This window comes from Daldinia vernicosa, assembly GCF_022497035.1.
Source record: "Daldinia vernicosa strain CBS 139.73 unplaced genomic scaffold F5Y00scaffold_21, whole genome shotgun sequence".
NCBI lineage: Eukaryota > Fungi > Ascomycota > Sordariomycetes > Xylariales > Hypoxylaceae > Daldinia > Daldinia vernicosa.
This window is the reverse complement of record NW_025953937.1, coordinates 85,452-104,442: the sequence shown is the minus strand read 5'-3', so window position 1 is coordinate 104,442 and position 18,991 is coordinate 85,452. Positions and strand designations below refer to the sequence as shown.

At 48.1% G+C, this 18,991-nt stretch overlaps 3 protein-coding genes across 3 annotated transcripts; all 3 read left to right on the top strand.

Annotated features, from left to right (window-relative positions):
• Nucleotides 1–7,581: 7,581 nt before the first annotated feature.
• On the top strand, nucleotides 7,582–11,152 carry F5Y00DRAFT_261681 (uncharacterized protein; the record flags this gene model as incomplete). Its single annotated transcript, XM_048011250.1, has 5 exons — nucleotides 7,582–8,079; nucleotides 8,143–8,168; nucleotides 8,228–8,332; nucleotides 8,397–9,603; nucleotides 9,689–11,152. 5 exons carry the CDS (start codon nucleotides 7,582–7,584, stop codon nucleotides 11,150–11,152), a joined length of 3,300 nt encoding a protein of 1,099 aa, XP_047865140.1.
• A 73-nt stretch (nucleotides 11,153–11,225) lies between these two features.
• F5Y00DRAFT_235921 (uncharacterized protein) lies at nucleotides 11,226–12,171 on the top strand (the record flags this gene model as incomplete). Its single annotated transcript, XM_048007650.1, has 1 exon — nucleotides 11,226–12,171. A coding segment is annotated over exon 1 (272 nt), but the record flags the coding sequence as incomplete, so codon positions are not given.
• A 2,059-nt stretch (nucleotides 12,172–14,230) lies between these two features.
• F5Y00DRAFT_252917 (WD40 repeat-like protein) lies at nucleotides 14,231–17,465 on the top strand (the record flags this gene model as incomplete). Its single annotated transcript, XM_048009983.1, has 3 exons — nucleotides 14,231–14,554; nucleotides 14,639–17,299; nucleotides 17,358–17,465. 3 exons carry the CDS (start codon nucleotides 14,231–14,233, stop codon nucleotides 17,463–17,465), a joined length of 3,093 nt encoding a protein of 1,030 aa, XP_047865138.1.
• Nucleotides 17,466–18,991: the final 1,526 nt, after the last annotated feature.

Sequence of the window (18,991 nt, the reverse complement as noted above, 5' to 3'; positions counted from 1 at the left end):
TTGAAAGCGGAAGAGGTATAGTAATTTGTACTTTGGTTATTACATATTTGTAGGATTTATATCACTTCGCTAGACGGAAAGGGGCTGGCTACCTTGTATAACTACCTCTCAAAAAGCAAACACTGTTTTTTCTAATGCCTTTGTAGATTTTGGGTTCTCGCTTATAACTTCAAGTATTAGAACGTTTGCTCTTTCCGGTCACTTTAATAAGATAAGATAAAGCTGTACTGGCGAGGAGGTAGGTAGGTGTATTGGTTTATGCCGAATCGGGGCTTGTATTGCTATACCTAGTGGCAATTGAGTCTCCCGGGGAGTCACTGACGATCCTATCGGCTACGTCTTGACGTGGGCGTGACGGATATGGCTTATGTTTGTAGAGGTATGTAAGTAAGTATTCTTAGGAGTCGAGGCGAACCTCTAAGCTGTGGTTTACAGATCAAATCGGGTCATAGGCACAGTAGTATTTAGTAAGGACTGCACGCATGCAGCTTTGCGGATTACTTTACTCTATGGGTAGGATGGTGGGATGCTGTTGAGTTGCTTGCTTCATCGTACGATGGGTAGTATATCTAGGTAGGTATAGGAGGCAGGTAGGTAGGTATGTAGACTATCTTTAACCTACCTATGTAGTCACTTCTTAACAAATCAAGTTATATTGCGTTGCTACGACGACAGTTTTATATACGCCCCTGAATGATCTCGGTTTCACTCTTGGGGCTGAATACTCAAGGTAGGCAGGTAGCCTGACTGTCTATAGCTGTTATCAGGTCTCGATAGTGTACAACCCAGCTAAACGCGGTGCCTGGATTGTATATTCACTTTATCATTCTGGATATATCTCTCGTATACTACCTCACTCCTCGATGCCGTGCGTTGGTGGCCCAGCACGATAATAGGGGTAACGTAGGTAGGTAGGTATTCCGATTGCCACGTTGGCGATGCGAGGCGTTACCTCTAGAATCAGCTGCTATATTCCTCATCCAGGACGACGCCTTTAGGATCGTTAGGCTTTGACGTACGTGCGAGGCGTTGTCTAGATAGATGGATATTGTGACGATGTGTAAGACGATCCGAGTACGGGGGTGTGTCTCCTGAGTACGGTAGGACTCGACTCTACATACTACGTACGTCAAGGCCCGTGACTCGGGTTATAGGGTACGCCTTGTAGATCTGTGCTACTTGAACGGCCTAGCTGCTAGTTAGGAGGGTTAGGTCCGTGAATACGAGGGGATGGTGTCGGGCTTACTACTCGACGATACTACATTTCACTATCCTGTCGACTTGCGAGGTCACACAACAGTCGGGAACTAGTCAAACTTAAGGCTAGAGCCGAACAGCTTCTTGGAGCCAATATGTTACCATAGCGGCTATAGCATACAGCACCCATCTGTGCCGTTTCATGTAACCCATCAGGCGCTGTTGTAGCCACACGAGTGGAGTTCAGAGCCGTTAGACGCGCAAGATAGGAAGTGAAGCGCACTTGCGGCTGGGCATTATCCAGTCCGAAGGAGGGTGGGTAGGTATACAAGGCTGGACTTTTAGTAGAATGCCATTCTGGCCGTGGTAATGGTTGCCGATAGACAGACACATGGGAGAGTGGGCGATTACGACGTCAAGCGCGATATAGGCAACAGTAAGCGACAGGAGGGTGATGTTGGTAGTATTCGTGATAATGTCGCGGTTGGTTGGAATAGGAAACCGTCAAGGAACAAGGCTCTATCTATCCTCTATCACGCGTGACAAGGGGAAAAAAAAGAAAGAAATGAAACTCTGGGCTGGTACGTTGAGTAGCCCTCCGTGGAAGCAAGGGAGAGAATGGTAGTGTTGTAATACTACAATCGTGAGCTAGCCCCTTATTAGCCTTACGCCATTGATGGAGATCATCTCTAAGCGCCTGGGAAAGTCTCTGTTAGATTACGAGTGATGATATACCCTCTGAGACATGTGCAAGGCATGCAACGGGCACTAGCTGGGTAGGTAGTCATCACATATCTACTACTAGGGGCATCAGGGGTAATTCGCGTATTGGGCTATCAGACTGAACGTCGAGGGTGCGCGTTTTACTTCAAAGGCTATAATTATGAATATTCTCTGTAACGAATCTATTTCTGACCCGGCCTTATCCAGTGCGGGCTTCGAAGATATCCCACGTCCCAGCAGCTCATGAGGGAATGGGGGATCATACCTCCTCCTGAACCTACTAAAAATATTATCCATACACTTGCTATCACGCGATCAGTCCTACTAATAAAAGCTATATGAGAGAATATGCGATTATAGATCTCTCTGACGAATCACGTATGGCTTAAGACCTGCGTCTTCGACTAAGATTCGCCACCGGCTTCTTAGCACCCTCATCGAAGCTATTCCGGGCCGCGCTACACTAGTTACGGTAGCACTACTCGGAACTGCCCGTCTGTCCTAAGATAACGGGTGTATCCTTTCCCCCCTGAGCTACGGTTCCATGCAGGACACCAAGCTAGCGTAGGCATTCTTGTGGAGTAGAAGATGGGGTCGACTTGTGAAGCGGGCCGCAGCGTTTGAAACTTAGGGGGCTACGATCTTGACCTTGCCCTCACAAGTTAAGGATCTTCGGAAACCCTTCCGGGAACGCCTTCTCGTAACATATTTCAAGCCATCTGTCTCGTAATACCGTACCGGTGTGAGTGGAGAGCTAGGCATCCTTATCGTACAGTATTCACTCTCACTCTCACGGTAGCAGGAGATGTGAGAGAATAGAACATGCCTATGCATGTAAACTTAGAATAATGACACGACAACCGGAGTGATAGAATAGAACGCTAAAAGCACCATCTCCCAGACCTCGAAATAGAGTCAACTCTCCGCGAGAGTACTACTCTTAGGGGGCGGTACTCTTTAGAACGTACGTCCCTAGGAACAAGAGTGACGTTGAGATATACTGGGGGCACAGCCGCGTTCTATCCGGCAGCTATCATCTTATACCAGTATAGTTATAGTCAAAATCCATTGGGCCAATAAGGGTACTATACAACAAATTAGCATGCAAGAATCTAAATAAGCATGTTCTTGATCGAGCGAGGCTAAGTTTATCTCGATATAGTCAACGGCTACTAGCCGTCGGGGTGAATGCAAGGTACGATGCAGTGAGCGGTAACCAACACTGGGCTTGGCATGACATCCACGATACCAACAGTTAGACAGGAGTATAGACATGCAAACACTCTCAATATAATTTTGGCCGGAGATCTCGGGTTGTGATCGCGGCTGGATCGGACCTTAGGCTTAGGACAGAGAGGGGAGACTCTTCAACTTGATATGACACCTGATATGACGTTGGAGGGGTAGAAGAGGCGCTTTTTTAGACGAGGTAGATTAGTCACCGACGTATGTCTCGCCTACACAGGAGCCGCTGTAAGTGCCACGCGACCGCTAAGGATCCCGCAGGGCAGAGAAGCGCCTGTTAAGTTACACAAAGTGCTATAACTGGCGTTATACGGCATGGCATGGTATCGTGCTGGTATCGTATATTATATCCGGAAGTAGTGGGCGTAGCCGAGACACCATAAGAAATCTCGTGTAGGAGAAAAAAAGCCGATGCCAATTTAGTCGCCGGCGCTCACAGCAGCGTGGCGCAGACGAAGCCGGATGCGGAATGCGAGTAAAGAGCGAGCAGCGAGCAGCGAGCGAGGACGCCAAGTTGTTTCCCCAAAGTAGGTTGGAGACATCTATTTTGGCTACCGGCTTCGGGTGGTTAGGTTATGGTGTGCGATTTGGAGAACGAGATAAAGTTGAAATGGAGGGTAAGTTTGAACATGCAAAGAAGCATGCGAGAGGCGTAGTAGGTATTAGGTATGCGAGTTGTATGTAGGTAAGTAAGTTTAGTTGGTAAATCTTTATGTAAATTTGCAAATTCCGGACGGTAGACGCAGTAGCCGGGCTATAAATAACTTTAAGCGCCGGGACTAGGGCTGTTCCGGTTAAGATTACCTTACATAAACTGCCCCAAAAAGGGCTATGTACGCTGTATGTACGCTGTATAATAATAAGGTTTAGCAGGTAGGGCTAGAGAGGCTAAGGCTGGGTGGGTGCAGAATCGATAAGTGTGGTAGTGCTGTGCGGACGTAAGTACGCGGGGAAGGGAACATCGAACCTCCTACGTACAATACATCAATAGGTCATCATCACGGGTATCTCACCGTACCGGTCTTCCGGTCACTTCTGACTTTTGTCCGTGTTCTGCACCAGTTTCTGCATAGGTTCTGCCTTAGGTAACCCAAAAGACCTATTTAATATTGCCTACATAGGTACCTAGGTACATACCTCTTGGCTTACATCCCCCAGCTAGGCCTACCTAATATATGCAAGTGTTTTGTCTCATGTTGTCTTGAAGCGACACACCCTCCAAAAAAAAAGGTTGCTGTATCTACGACATGTATCTACGACATGCGTCGATAAAAACGTGGGAACCCTGTTGCGTAAGGCCATTACCATTACCATGGCCATTACCTGCCGAAGCCTAGCCGGAAGCGTTCATGTACGATCCAAGAGGAATTTCTTCAACTAACAAATCCTACTATGTCATATCCTATGATATCGTCTAAGCGTGGTAATCGCTATCGAGCTTATCAATCGAAAAGACGAGGTGAATACGCGAATACTTGAATACCTGAATACCTGAATACCTAGGTAGTTACGTCTTCTTTGCGTGCTTCCATCTTCTATGCATGTCATCTTCTCGGCAATCATTAGTTATAGCGAAGCTTGTTTCGGACCCCGAGGGGACGGATACGGATAGGCGCTTGGTTTTTCCCAGTTCCTTTTGAGGAAGAAGCAGAGACCACCTGTTCCCGTCTTCGGTTTTGGACCCCATCCCCATTTCATCTTATCGAGTCTTCGGATCGCAACCGATGCCGATGGCGTCAAATAGCCGCCACATCTCAATACACGCGATCATGAAACATATCGAAGCAGATCGTTGGGACGCTTGGCCAGGTCTACTTTGATTGTTCCTTCGCTCGATTTGTTATGGTGCATTGGCTGGATCATCTATATTCTACGCTGGCTTACTACTACATAGTATGTACCACACTTTCGAAACCCACAGGTGCCAATATGTATAGTGTATTGTACCCGTTCTAATTCCTAGCCTCTGGTGACGTCTCAGTCTCTAGGTATGTATTTAGTTATTAATAGAAATCACAAATGCGTCCAATTATGGCTCGTGGAGCGCCTCCAAGCCCCCTTTTGCGGTACAGGTACATACTTCCTAGAACCCTGGCACACCACGGGTCGAGCTGGAAACAACAGGCCAATAAAAAACCTGGATTTCGACCTGAAGGATTCGACTTGCATGCCCCCCCTCGTCTTACAGCGGGCCGTGCTTCAAAGCTTAGGTATGTAGGAGAAAACAGTATCATACCGTAAAAAGGGAAAAGGGACGGGAGTAAAAAGCACGTCTTGTAGTGTATGTATTGTAACAACTCCTCAGTCGAGACCCGAGTGGATTAGGGCTCGGAACCCCTGTGCCGTTAACAAGCCGGTAGGTTGAACCGTGGGGAAGTAATAGACGTAGCCTCTATTCCGTACTACTATTACAACCGTGTATGTGCATTGATATGTCTTGTTTTATAATGAAGGCTTATTAAGGATCGGGCATCTTCCGCTCCTATGTACCTAACATATGTGAAAAGCTGAAAAGAAAATCTCGTGACGCTCGGGAGGATACTTATGCCCTTGTTGTTTAACTATTGTAACTTAATGCAATGTGTTCTCTCTTACATGGGGTTTTTAGGAGGTCTAACTAGGTATCTAAATCAAGCAGACAACGGCTCGTTGAATTTCCATTTCCATTGCCAACGACATTATCACTATGCCGAGTAAAAGCGACAAGCGACAACCGACCGTCTGGGGCCGGATCTTCCGGTGAGGATCTACGTCTTGCCCGTCTATGTACCTACGTCTTAGTATCAGAAATGGATGTTACCACGGTAGTACAATAAATGGCAGGAACGTGTCTGCGTGTCGATACAATGCCGTGAAACCCTGGCGGTGCTGGCTGGCTGTGAGCACACCGTTTGCTAGCTGCGCCCCCTTGGCTTGTATCGCGCTGTTGTAAGTCTTGTCAGATTAAAACTGGAAATCGATGTATAGGTACTCCGGTCTCGCTTCCGGCCGGCAGGCATACATAGTGTAGTCGCATCGAACCAACCGCCGCTTAGACGTTCCCCAGAAAATATGCCCTTGAATGTCCTTGATAAAAAAACGAAAAAAAAAAGAAGGAAAATAAAGGAACAAAATACCTTGATGAGGTTATAGTAATAGAAACAACAGCGCAACAAAAAATAATAATAATAGAAAAAGCCATCTCTTTCTATATGATTTCTCACAAGAGGTCGATTCATTATGGCAAGTCCTCGAAAGAGAAAAAAAAACATTCTCACTTCTCCCGTGTTGGTCCTTCATGCGCGCGTGTGTGAGTGCAGCGTTGTATTTGTACAATACAATACTGATACTACCCTTGCTTTTAGTTTGTCTACCAAGGTATGTAGGGATCCCTTCTCTGCTAATTATGGCGCGCTCCTTGCCGCGACCCGGTCTACCGGGTACAGCACAATACAAAAAAGTATAGAACAATTGCCTTGTGTGCAAAGCTACGCTACGCTATACATATGATACATTAGTATGTAATCCTTAACTAGTTAACTATGTATAGTTCTATGTATGATCAGCGAACCTTATACAGCATGGGCCTACTGATAGAGGATTATGAGAGGCAATGGACAATGAGCGATGAGTGATGAGCGGCGTTCCCCTCACTCTCACTCTTACTCTCTTACTCTCTCACTCACTTACTCACTCACTCACTCGCCCACTCTGTCTATGTCGACTATCGCGGCAACGAAATCTGGTTGTTATTCATACGTAGGGAGAACGCATAGTCCACATTCCTATCGTTACAAGCACCGTGTATACATACGCACGTACGATGCATCCCCGTAAATAGTATCGAAATGAGCCACCACCGTTAGGACTAGTACCTTGCATGTCGCGCGACCTCATCCACCCCGGGACCCATGCAGCCCATGATCCACCGTCAGCTGGAGCAGGGGTGCCTTACACTACTACAACCTATGTACATACATGTAGGTACATGGCTAGGCAGGCTGGCTGGGTCAGAGAATCCGTCGTCCGCCTAGCCGTGACCGACGTCTCTTGTCTTGTCGACTCTCTTCCTCTCTCCGTGTACACTCTATCTATCTTCCTCTACATAGTATGCTTGCTTGTGTTGCCTTTTCGGCCCTTTAGATCTCAATATAGCAATGCAGCTCAGCCTGCTTTCTTGCTTCGCTATTGGTATTTCCCGTTTCATCGCAGACGGAGATGCTATACACCAGACCTCTCTCTTGAACCAACTTGAATACTGCCGCCAGTTAGAAGGCTGAGATCTATCTAGCCTTGCCCTTCTTTACAGATCCACCCCTCCCTAACTCCAGTCTTACCCTTTGTGACTATTTCCATCTCTATATACTCTTTATTTATCCAAACTTGCAGGGCTGTGCGTCGTTTCCAATTTGAGCCATGACTAGCTTGGAATTTATCATGGATATGGGCAATGAAGAAGACCCTCAGATAAATAAGAACGATGGCGGCTCCATCCCACCTGGGCCATCTCGTAGTTCAGATCCTTCCCGTGCGGCAACGTCGAGTCATGAGAAGCAGCTCAGAGATCAAGACGATAGACTAGCTTCAGCCCCAACGAGACGGCGTGGTCCTACAGGACGCTCATCTAAATCATCAGCTACCGCTACCGCTACCGCTTCCTCGCCATCGACATCATCATCAGCAAGGCCGGCGCTTATGAGCAGGCAGAGTACTACGAGCTTAGAACCAATGGATCCCACCGCGTACGGAGGTCACGGCCAAGGCTCATCATCTGGAGGAGGAAGCATGACGCCTTCTGCTATACCTACGAGACCAATGGGTAACATGCCGGGAGACGGGGGCGTGCCGGTGAAGTTGACTCCCATTACCGGCCGTGTCAGTAGAGCGAAGAAAGGCGTTCCGGTTCATACCTGCGACATATGTAAACCGCCCAAGGTGAGCAGGAATTTTTCAGAATTACGCACGAGGTTGGAATAGGCTGATCTGATGACAAATTAGACATTTACGAGGGCCGAACACCTTAGGTAAGTAATTTCGGCGACGGATATCGTTGGGATACGCATCGCTAAACGCCGACTTATAGACGCCACCAACTGAGTCACAAGACTCCCGGATTTCCATGTACTTTTCCAGGTTGTGAAAAGGCATTTCACAGACCAGACTTGCTCGCTCGTCACGCCCAGAGACAGTAAGTGGGCGGTTGAATAATAAAAAGGTATAGCGCCAGCAAAAAAGGCTAACTTGGATTCTAGTGACCATGATGATAAGGCGTCGTCGGGAGGCATGAGCCGGCCACCGTCTGCGGGTACTCTGGATGATCCAAACGCCGGGCTAGGTTATATGACCCATAGTCACTCATCATCTATGGGTAGGGACTCTGGTTCTCGCTCGGGAATGCCTGGTCCGTCCGATAATTCTTCCGGCACCTCCTATGCCGGCGGTATGCAGTATCAGATGGGTGGCCAAAGTAGTACTAGTGGAGGGACCTCGATGTCCCCGCCGCATCATCCCGGCCGCGGCGATAGCTATCAAAACTCGCCCAATCCCGGCCAGAGTTATGTGCTGTCTGGGTTGATCAACCCACCCCCAAGCATTGGGGGCTCTCCGGTCACAGGTACTGACCACTTCTTTGGGCTAGATTATCAACCTCGTACATCATCTCCCTTCCCTTCCATGTTCATGGACACTACGATCTTACCCCAGACCTTGCCTAGCTTAACAATACCTGACAACAGTATTCCTCCAGGTCTTGTTCATGCTAGTCACGATGGTTCGCCTTGGCCATCTTCCGCTTCGGAGAGTACTTATTCTACTACTCCTTCGGAGATCGGCCACAGGAGAAACAACATGAACGCTCAGGGGTACGAATCGCCAACGTCGGACTGGCCTCTCTACTCGCATAGCATGCAAAGCCCAGGCGGTGGGCTCGAAGTCGCCACCACGGCCGCTTTCTTTGGAACGGCCTTTTCTGCAACAGCACCGAATATCGATCAAGCGTTGAACCTGCCGGTGCCTTTTTCAGACGATCAATCCTTCGTCGATCAGCAATATCACCCCTATTCTTCAGTTCGTAGTCCGACCCCACCGACTATCTCACTGTCCGCTCAATCGAATGAAAATTTAGTCACCCTTACTGCCCCATCAATTCCCGACGCAGCGTCGGCAGGAACTCGCCAGAAGGGCCCGACGATGCTCCTGGGAACACTCCAGGGGCCAGCCTTTCTAACCGCCAACACCCTGCCGCCGCACGTCCGGAACGCCATCCCGAAGTACCTACAAGCGTACTGGAAGAGCTTCGACACACTCTTTCCGGTGGTTCACCGCAAAAGCGTCAAAACAGCTGCCGACGAGGTTCTGCGTTGCGCCATGGCTGCTGTCGGCGCGCAGTATCTCCAAGGTAAGGATGATCGTATAAGAGCAAACGAGTTGCATGAATTTGCCTGGAAGGAGGTCAAGACTGTAAGTTGAGTCCCTTGGATATATACCTTATATTAGGTGTATATGTATATATATAAAGAAGTAATTGCTGAACCGGCAGATACAGTGTACGAAGTGGAACCTCCAAATCATGCAGACGATCATTCTTTGCGAGTTTTACGCGCGGTTCCGTGGACGGAGTGTCCTTCGACACCCCTCGGAGTCCTTCCAGTCGCTTTACTCTCGGGTGAGTTTCCAATCTTCTTCTCCTTCTCCTTCTCCTTCTCCTTCTTCTTCTACTCTTGTTGGTTCTCTCATACACTCTGCTCTCCAGGATCATCTCTTTAGTTTTGTTATGTCTTCTCCTAATGGCCGATGGTATCCATACTCAACATTTTCTTCCTCACAGATGGCCAACCACCAAATACCGGACAATTTCCTTTTCTCTACTTCAACGCGAAACGAACGATGGAATGAATGGATCGATAACGAGTCACGACGCCGACTCTTTGCCGCTTGCTTTGTTTTGGATGCCCACACATCCGTGTACTATCAACAACATGTAATACAACAACAATTTCTTATGTCGACACGCCCTATCCCCCTAATTCGACCTACCGAACATCTCTGGGCCGCGCAATCGCCCGAGGCATGGGAGGCCCTTCTCGGCACGACGAAACCAGCCGACACGGGACCTCTAAGTCATACCGGCGAGACCCCAACCGCGGAACAGGTGATGAACGCTCGATACCTCGACCGCGCCGTATTTCTAACCTCAGAGGTTCTCCGCCTGCCTAAACGATCTAACCCTTCCATACTGGACCTATCGGTAGAAGTAGACTTGACTTCTACCGAGCGAATCAGCACGCTTTTCCCTGGATCTGCTGTCGGAAATACCTATCTAGCGCTGCACTATACGCCTCTGCACGACTTGCTCGCAGTTAGCGGCGACACCTGGCTCTTCTCAAGAAAGGTAGCTTCTCCCCAGGTCTTCCAACAGCACAAGAAGCGCCTGCAACTCTGGTGCGGTAGCCCTCACGCCAGCGCCGCCGTCGGATTTGCCGCCAAGGCTCTCCTAGCTTTCCTCGACGGTGCCGAGTCTCGTAATAATCACAATACGCTAAACAACACGGACCCGGAAGAACAAGGAGACTACAACAACAACAACAACAACAAGAACTGGAACATGCTGGACATCTCGGACTACTGGGCGGTGTACGCGTGCGTGCTGATCTGCTGGGCGCTCGGACACCACCGCTCGATAGGCCGCAACGCGTATACCGGGTCCGGCTCCGGCTCCGGATCGGACGGCACGTCTCCTCCGCACCACGACCGCGACCGCGACGGTGGTGCTGCTGCTGCTGCTAATAACAATGCCGGGGAGCGCGAAGCCGTGCGCTGGCTGAAGACGGTGGCTGCCGGGGACTCGGGGCTCGGGGCGCGCAGCAGCAGGCGCGAGTCGATGGGCGTCGTCGGTATGGTGCGCCGGCGGCTCGAGGACGAAGCTGTGGGCGCGAAGAGCCGCTTGCTGGTCGATGCCGTGGGCACGCTGAGGAAGATCGAGGAACGCGCTGGGTATAAGTGGTTCTGAGGGGAGGATCGGGGGGGAAATGCCAATGAACGATTAAAAAGAAAAAAGAAAAAAAAAAGAAAAAAAAAAGGAATAACTACGGTATACACGGGAGACGAGGAGACTTAGGGATATAAAATGGATGGGAATGAATGATGGTTGTATTATTTCTTTTTCCCCTTTTCTTCTTCTTCTACTTCTACTTCTTGTCTGTTTCCTTTTCTCTTGTATTTCTATATATTCTCTTCTATTTTTTCTACTTCGGTTGGACTATTTTTTTTCTTCTTCTTCTTACAAATTTCTATGTTTTCTTATTCTTCTTCTCTATTCCCTATCCGCCTGTCTGTCTGTCTTTTCTGTCATTTTTGCTCTGACGTTATCTCTCGAATTATGTATGCGTGCCTTGTTTTATAGGTAAACATTATAGAACATCGGGGGGAGGGGAAGCTACAGAGATACACTTGTACTATTAGAAACATGCGCGCATTGCAGGGGAAGATAAAAAAATCCCGGGGGGAGGGGTGGTTGGGAGTCGAGGAACATATTGATTGATTGATTGCATGCATGGGTTTCTTTCTCTTCTACTTGCACCGCACTGCACCTTGGAGGCGTTGGCGGAGGAGGTTGGATGGAACCGGGTTTCGATTTATCTACGGGGTTGGACGAATTCTTTTATTTTATTTTTTTCTTGTTGCAAGAACTGCCTGCATGCCGTATTGCTCGAGGACGAATTACGATCGGTAACGAATGTATTTCTAGATAGATGTGGAATGTGATGTGCGCGTTGGGTTTGTGGTGGATATGATGATAATAGAATATAAAAATGCTATGGATTCTATTTTTAAATCCGTTATGAAATGTACCGAGAAATTACATATGAACTTGATATATACTGCATATGTAGAGCCGTTCAAACCTAAGGTAACTAATTATAATGATAGGCGCATATTGCATTGGTTTGTTCGTGTATCTAGATTGCAAGTCTTGGCTCGGTTTACTCGGACATAAGCACTGATGTTACAGTGTTATTGGAGTGGCTGGGTAAAACCTTTGTTCGCATGTGATCGAACGGATGAATGAATGCTAATGTTAAATGCACAAACGCATCGAAATGCGTAGATGATTCCACGGGCGCTGGCAGGTATGTATCTAATCCCGGATACGGTAAGAGGCTTCCAATGAGTGGCAATCCGATCCTTGGGATTGTTTGAAATCCTTTTATGTACCTATGATAGGAGGTATGCACTAATATGGTTTTATTGTTGTAAAATTGTACGTGCAATATGAGAGTTATGAGAGTTGAGGAGTAAGATAAGGCGCAATTGAAATTATTGATTCCTTCAAGATATTGCCATCGCAATTCATTGGCAGTTCCGGTCTCGATATTGATGCGATGATAACGCAATATGTATGTATCCAGTAGCTGGTAAGTTTAAAAAGGTGGAGCTAGTCTCACTATGGTAGCTTATGGATGCTATATACGGGTGCTAGGACCTGGCAATCCCTAGCAAATTGATAGATCGGCGGACTTTTATCTGGCTTTATTAGGCTAGTCGACTAATAATTACTTACATTAGCTGCGGGTCGGTGCTAAAGCTCAAGAGTAGTGGTAGTGTAAGAAGCTCTCGTTCCAAGCTTTTTCTCTTCCATCATCTTCAGCCTTAGATAGAATACCTACAACCTACCTCTTCAATCTTCCTTCTAATTACCTATTTATTGAATCGCTTTCATCGACATCCACCGTATCGCTTATCCCTAGGTTATAGGTTTATCGGCAGGTTATCGACAATGGGAACCTTTCTGTTCAAATGGTAAGTCAGCGCAAGCGACGACTAGACACCTCTCCTTCCTTCTTGACCCACGTCTGTATATCCACCACAAGCTGCTGGCGACCATGCTGGCCACCCGAGTTCTTCACCGTTCTGTTTCTTCCAGCTTTTCCTTTCCCAACATCCCAACAATCGTATTCCCCCCATGAAAACTGATGTAGAACTCGGCTGATATCGTCCCTCTCTGATCCGATAGGGAGCATCCTGCCTCCGAGGTCTACGTGACCGGCACATTCGACGATTGGAAGAAGACAGAGAAGCTGGAAAAAGTTGGCGGGCATTTCGAGAAGGCGGTGGCACTTAAAGATGCATCAGCTAAGATATTTTATAAGGTTCGTCGCATTCCATACCGTCCAAAAAACTAGTTATTTTCAATTGTTTAATCTACCCATGCTTCTTTTTCCCTTCATTTATACATATTCATACTTGGGTGCTATTCCCGCATCGGTCGGAAGAGCACAAGGTTGTTCCTCGAGGTCGCAAGATGAGTGGTCGGCTTTGCGCAACGATTAACGCTTGCGGCATGGGATAATATACCTATACAACATTCAATCCCTCCCGGAGCGCATTTGATTAGTCTGGCTGGTTTAGCTCATGCCATTGCCATTTGCCATTACCCATTACTATTACCACTACCACTTGCCACTACCACTGTCATTAACAACCACCACACTACCGCTTTACAGTCCGTCCTTACAATCCACTTACAATCCGAAAAAACCTTCAACCATCCCAACCATCCCAACCATCCCAACCCGTCCAAACATACACATACGTACATACGTAGGTACATACACACACTACATATACCCACGCAAATTTTGCGTCGACGCGCGCGTCCAAAACACGCTCGAAATAAAGACACCCACGCCCCGAAGGGTAAATAAAATAGAATACCACGGGCAACCCTTCGGCAACCCTTTAGAGAGGAGATACGCGACTATCACTGTTCGAACTACTGCGTTTCCATTCTCCTCCCTTCCCTCTCTTCGCCTCCTTTGCTCATTCAGGCATCCCCCCGCCCCTCTTATCCGCATTTTCCGTCCTGAACTTCGATCTCGACTCCGACTTCGACTTCGACTTCGACTTCGACTTGGATTTCAATTTCGGCTCGAACTTTCGACTTGGACCTATAATCGCTCAGTTGGCTTCTGAAATCGAACCGACGGCTTTCCATTCCATGCTATTACAACAAGTATCTCGACATACATGATTTCTAGTGCTGTATAGAAATAGTATGAGGATACAGGCACCATCCGTAGACGAAAGGATGGAGTCTGGACGGCCTCGATCCAGTCAGACGACAGTTTCAGTCAATTTTGACGACACCGACTCTCTCTCGCATCCGCAACTCAAATTTGGTGTTGCCGAGTGCATCGAGACGAAGACGGTCACCACGACTACTACTACTAAGAGATCATACCCACCTCTTCTTGTGAGAGAGTCGAAGCCGCTCTCGTCCCTCGACTCCAAAGAATATCCTCTAGCTCAGAAACCCACCCCCCCTGAGTTAGCTAACTTCAGCTTCAACGTTGCTCACTATGGCGGCATATCTTGGCCTGTTGATGATGTCGATGCTGAATACCAGCAAGATGTATGTTCTGCCCTTCTGCCCTTCTACCCCTCTACTCCCTGCTGCCTTTGTTTTTCTTGTCTAACAGTCTGAACTGCACTTTAGTCCCAGCAGTCTACTAGCGATGGATCCGTTGAGGATATCAAGGCGGAGCCGGAATTAGATGCTGCCCACCACCAAATTAGTCGCCGCTCATCGAAACCTTGTCTACCTCCATCGTGTCGTAGAGCCCATTGGGTGAACTATCGACCTGCTTCCCCTGTTGTCGATGGATCTATTCGGAAAAGTTCTCAGAAGCAGTCAACACGATCATTCGTACCGAGCCTCCCTAACGCCGTGTCAGATAAGCTACGCCGCGCGCTAACTCATGGCTCCCGTAAGGACGTTGCCAAGAACAACACAACAAGATTAACGAGTAGTTTCCCTGTTACTCCCGACACATCTGAGCCGACTCCAGTCAACGTGAATCGATCCCTCAAACCTCGAAGCACACATCTCGATTCTTTCGAAACCCCGGAATCCAACAACGCCAGTCAATCCCAGTCCTTTTTTGATGTCTCAAGCCCCTCCGGTAGCGACTCGCACACTGTATTTAGTAGCAATGTGGCTACGCCACCTATCACCGATGCAGATGCGGACGCTGAACCATTTGGCGATGTCGATGCGGATGAATCACTCCAGCAATCTATTCGTGCCTTGCATCACCCAAGGCCCATCAATACACTTGCTGCTCAAGATGCAAGCTTGCCCAGCCCTCGTCTGTCTCCGACCCTTCAGGCTTCCAAGTTTCGTGGGCTCGATCAAGACGACGGAGACAATGTGGCGGACGAAGATGTCTCCGTTCTTTTCCAAGAGGAAAGTCAGAATTCGATGGATTATGAGTCCGGTCCGTCTTCTACCACGGAACCTTCATCTCTTGCTGTCAGACGGTTTGAAGATCATTCGCAATCCCAACCTACAATCATGGACACCCGCTCGATGTTAGAAACTTTCAACTCTATGCCTCCCGAGATGAAGTCATTCATGATGTATCAGTTCCTCCGCAGATGTTCCAGAAAAACTCTTCACATCGTTGCTGATGTGGTTAACCCAGCCCTTAAATGTGATATCTTGAAGGACCTGCCTATTGAGCTGACTTTACATATCCTTTCTTATCTAGACCACCGTGACCTTTGCCGCGCAGCTCAGGTTTCGAAACACTGGCGAGGAATTATTGATAGTAACGAGACGGGCTGGAAGGAGCTCTTTGACTACGACGGCTTTACCCTAGCCCCTGGAGAGCTTGATAGAGCTATCAGAGAAGGATGGGGTTGGCAAGACCCGGTGGGACCCGAAGGTTGCGAGCGTGACTATAGCACTCAAGCTAGACTTACTTCCACCGAAACTGAACTGATACGCTCCTCGAAGCCTGACCCGCCACAGAAACTACGGACATCCAAGCGTAAGAGGGCTCTGAACAGCCTCAGTAACTCTGAGCGGTCGAAACGGCGAGCAAGCGCGCAAGAGATGGCAAAGGATGAGAAAACATACACAGGAGAACGGGTGCACAAGTCTGAGGGTCCTATGTCTGCTGCAAACGCCGCAGCTGTGGCGGTTCCCGACCCGCACATCGGCCTTCCGAGCCTCAGGAAGCTTCATTTATTTAAGTCGCTCTACCGTCGTCACTATATGATCCGTAAGAGTTGGACGAGCGGCAAGGTCAAGCCTAGCCATGTTGCTTTCGCGGCTCATCCCCGGCACGTAATTACCTGTCTACAGTTCGACGAGGACAAGATTATCACTGGGAGCGACGATATGCTTATCCATGTTTACGACACTAAGACGGGTAAGCTCCGTCGTCGCTTAGAAGGTCACGAAGGTGGAGTGTGGGCACTTCAGTACGAAGGTAACGTCTTGGTGTCTGGTTCGACAGACCGCTCTGTTCGCGTGTGGGATATCGAGAAAGGTCTCTGCACCCAGGTCTTCTATGGCCATACTAGTACTGTCCGATGTCTACAAATCCTAATGCCGACAGATACTGGCAGGGTAGAGAATGGACAGGCGGTCATGATGCCGGCGAAACCTCTAATCATTACCGGATCCCGTGATAGTCAGTTACGAGTTTGGCGTCTCCCCGAGTCTGGCTCCAGGAGATATATCCAGACCGGACCTCCGGCTAATGATGCCGATTGCCCTTACTTTATCCGCACACTACAGGGTCACACCCACTCAGTTCGGGCGATCGCCGCTCACGCCGATACGCTCGTCAGTGGTAGTTACGATAATACCGTCCGAGTATGGCGTATTAGCACAGGAGAAACGGTGCATGTGCTGCAAGGGCATTCGCAAAAGGTGTACAGTGTGGTGCTGGACGTAGCCCGTAACAGGTGTATATCGGGTAGTATGGACAGCTTCGTGAAGATCTGGGACTTGGAAACCGGGTCATGCTTGCACACGCTCGAAGGGCACTCGTTGCTTGTTGGGTTACTTGATCTTCGTGACGAGCGACTCGTTTCGGCGGCAGCGGATAGCACTCTCCGTATCTGGGACCCGGAGAGTGGACGATGCCAATCGACACTGACGGCCCATACTGGTGCGATTACCTGCTTCCAACATGACGGGCGCAAAGTTATTAGTGGCAGCGATCGGACCCTGAAGATGTGGGATATCCGCTCAGGCGAATGCATCCAAGACCTTCTCACGGACCTTAGTGGAGTCTGGCAGGTCAGGTTTGATGAACGCCGATGCGTAGCGGCTGTCCAGCGGGATAACTTGACGTATGTTGAGGTAAGTCGAACCACCAAACCTATTACATAGGGTATAGCTTACTAACTGATAATGGCAGATTCTCGACTTTGGAGCCGTTCGTGATGGTAAACCTGCAGACGAACTTGGCAAGCGTATTCTGCTGAACGCTCCCGAAGTGCAAAGAATCATGGAAGAAGACAACTAAAACTTGTCAAGTTGTACGCATATATTGGGTTCCGCAACGAGAATTCGAAGCTACTCCTTAACCCCCGAGTTATTAAACTTCGATGAGCATGTGGGCGACATGGCATTCTGAACGAAAGCGTAATGCATCACGCCACGACTCGTTCCTATATTCATATCATTGTTTAGAGCGGTATCCTCGTTCGAGATGTGCCGAACCAAATCAAGCTTCTCACCCGGTTTATCTTGATAAGGGAGTTGTTTAGCAACGAGGATGTCGCAAGCCGAGTATTTTTTTATGTGGTGGTGGTGACTAACTACGATAATTTTCAATGACCAGGAGGGAAAGCAACGAGATAGTTATGCATGGACAACATCTGTTCACCAGTTGCTATTAATATGTATCAATCGAGGCTTTCGAGACGCCCCGAATACTCGTGTTATTCGGATTGGAACCTGAGGTATCTAACACTTCAGGTTGTGAAGGTATCTCTATATGGAGAAGTGAATATCAATTAGGGATAGGGGGCGATTGTGGGCATCACGGCATAGTGGCGTTCATGTATACGAAGACAAGCAAGCATATTACGGGGCGTAATGGTCATTTTGTAGGAGTAAGGCAGCCAATAGCATACCAATGATGTTAAAAAGTTTCGCTGTATGAATAATTCTCTTTTCTGCTCATTACGAAGTAATTAACCTTAGTAGTTTGGCCCATCAAGAATGCGAATGGCATCCAGGCGTGCAGAACGTTAGGTAAAGTAGGTACCTAAAGGTGTAGATGTGGATCCCTAGCAAGAGTGACTCAGGCATTCATTGTCTTTCCGAAGGAATATTGCGCTCGAACTTTTTTAATTACGTAAGAAGCTGATAAGGAAAACTGATAAGAAAATACATTGCGAAATACATTGCGAAATACCTCAGTAATTGATAAGATAAGGCCGCGCACATGACTTCGGAAAGATCCCACGTGCGTCTACGCGCCCGTCGAAACGCGGCGTTTCGATAAATTTTAGCTAAAGCAATAACGATATTACCACTAATTTAGGGAATTATAAAAATTCGAATTTTTGCGAGGCAATACGCCACCTAAAGCTATAGCGAAAGCAAGTTGTTTTACCATTATGTAAAACGCATTACCAGCCTTATCAACGAGTAAGTCGTCGCTACATACTTTGTAGAAACGTACCGGATATTAGGCAATATAAATAGACCTAGACCAAGTAAAAGCCAGCCTTGCCACCCTGTTAGTTTATCCGATAACAATAGATCCCTTTAGCCAGTCTATTCGATAATAATAAACCCCCTTTGCCAGTCAATCTACTTAAGCGGCAAACGCCTTTACTACCTGTTTAGACATCACGATGCCATATACCGAGGCGACCTTATCGGAAGCGACCTCTCCAGTTAAGTCGACATTGCCAGAGACCTCATCGCTATCTAAGGCGTTGCCAACCGAGACCTCGCTAACCAAGACCTTACCCGTCGAGTCACGCACTAAGTGCAATAAGTGCGACAAGTAATTCCGATTACGCAATACCTTGCTTA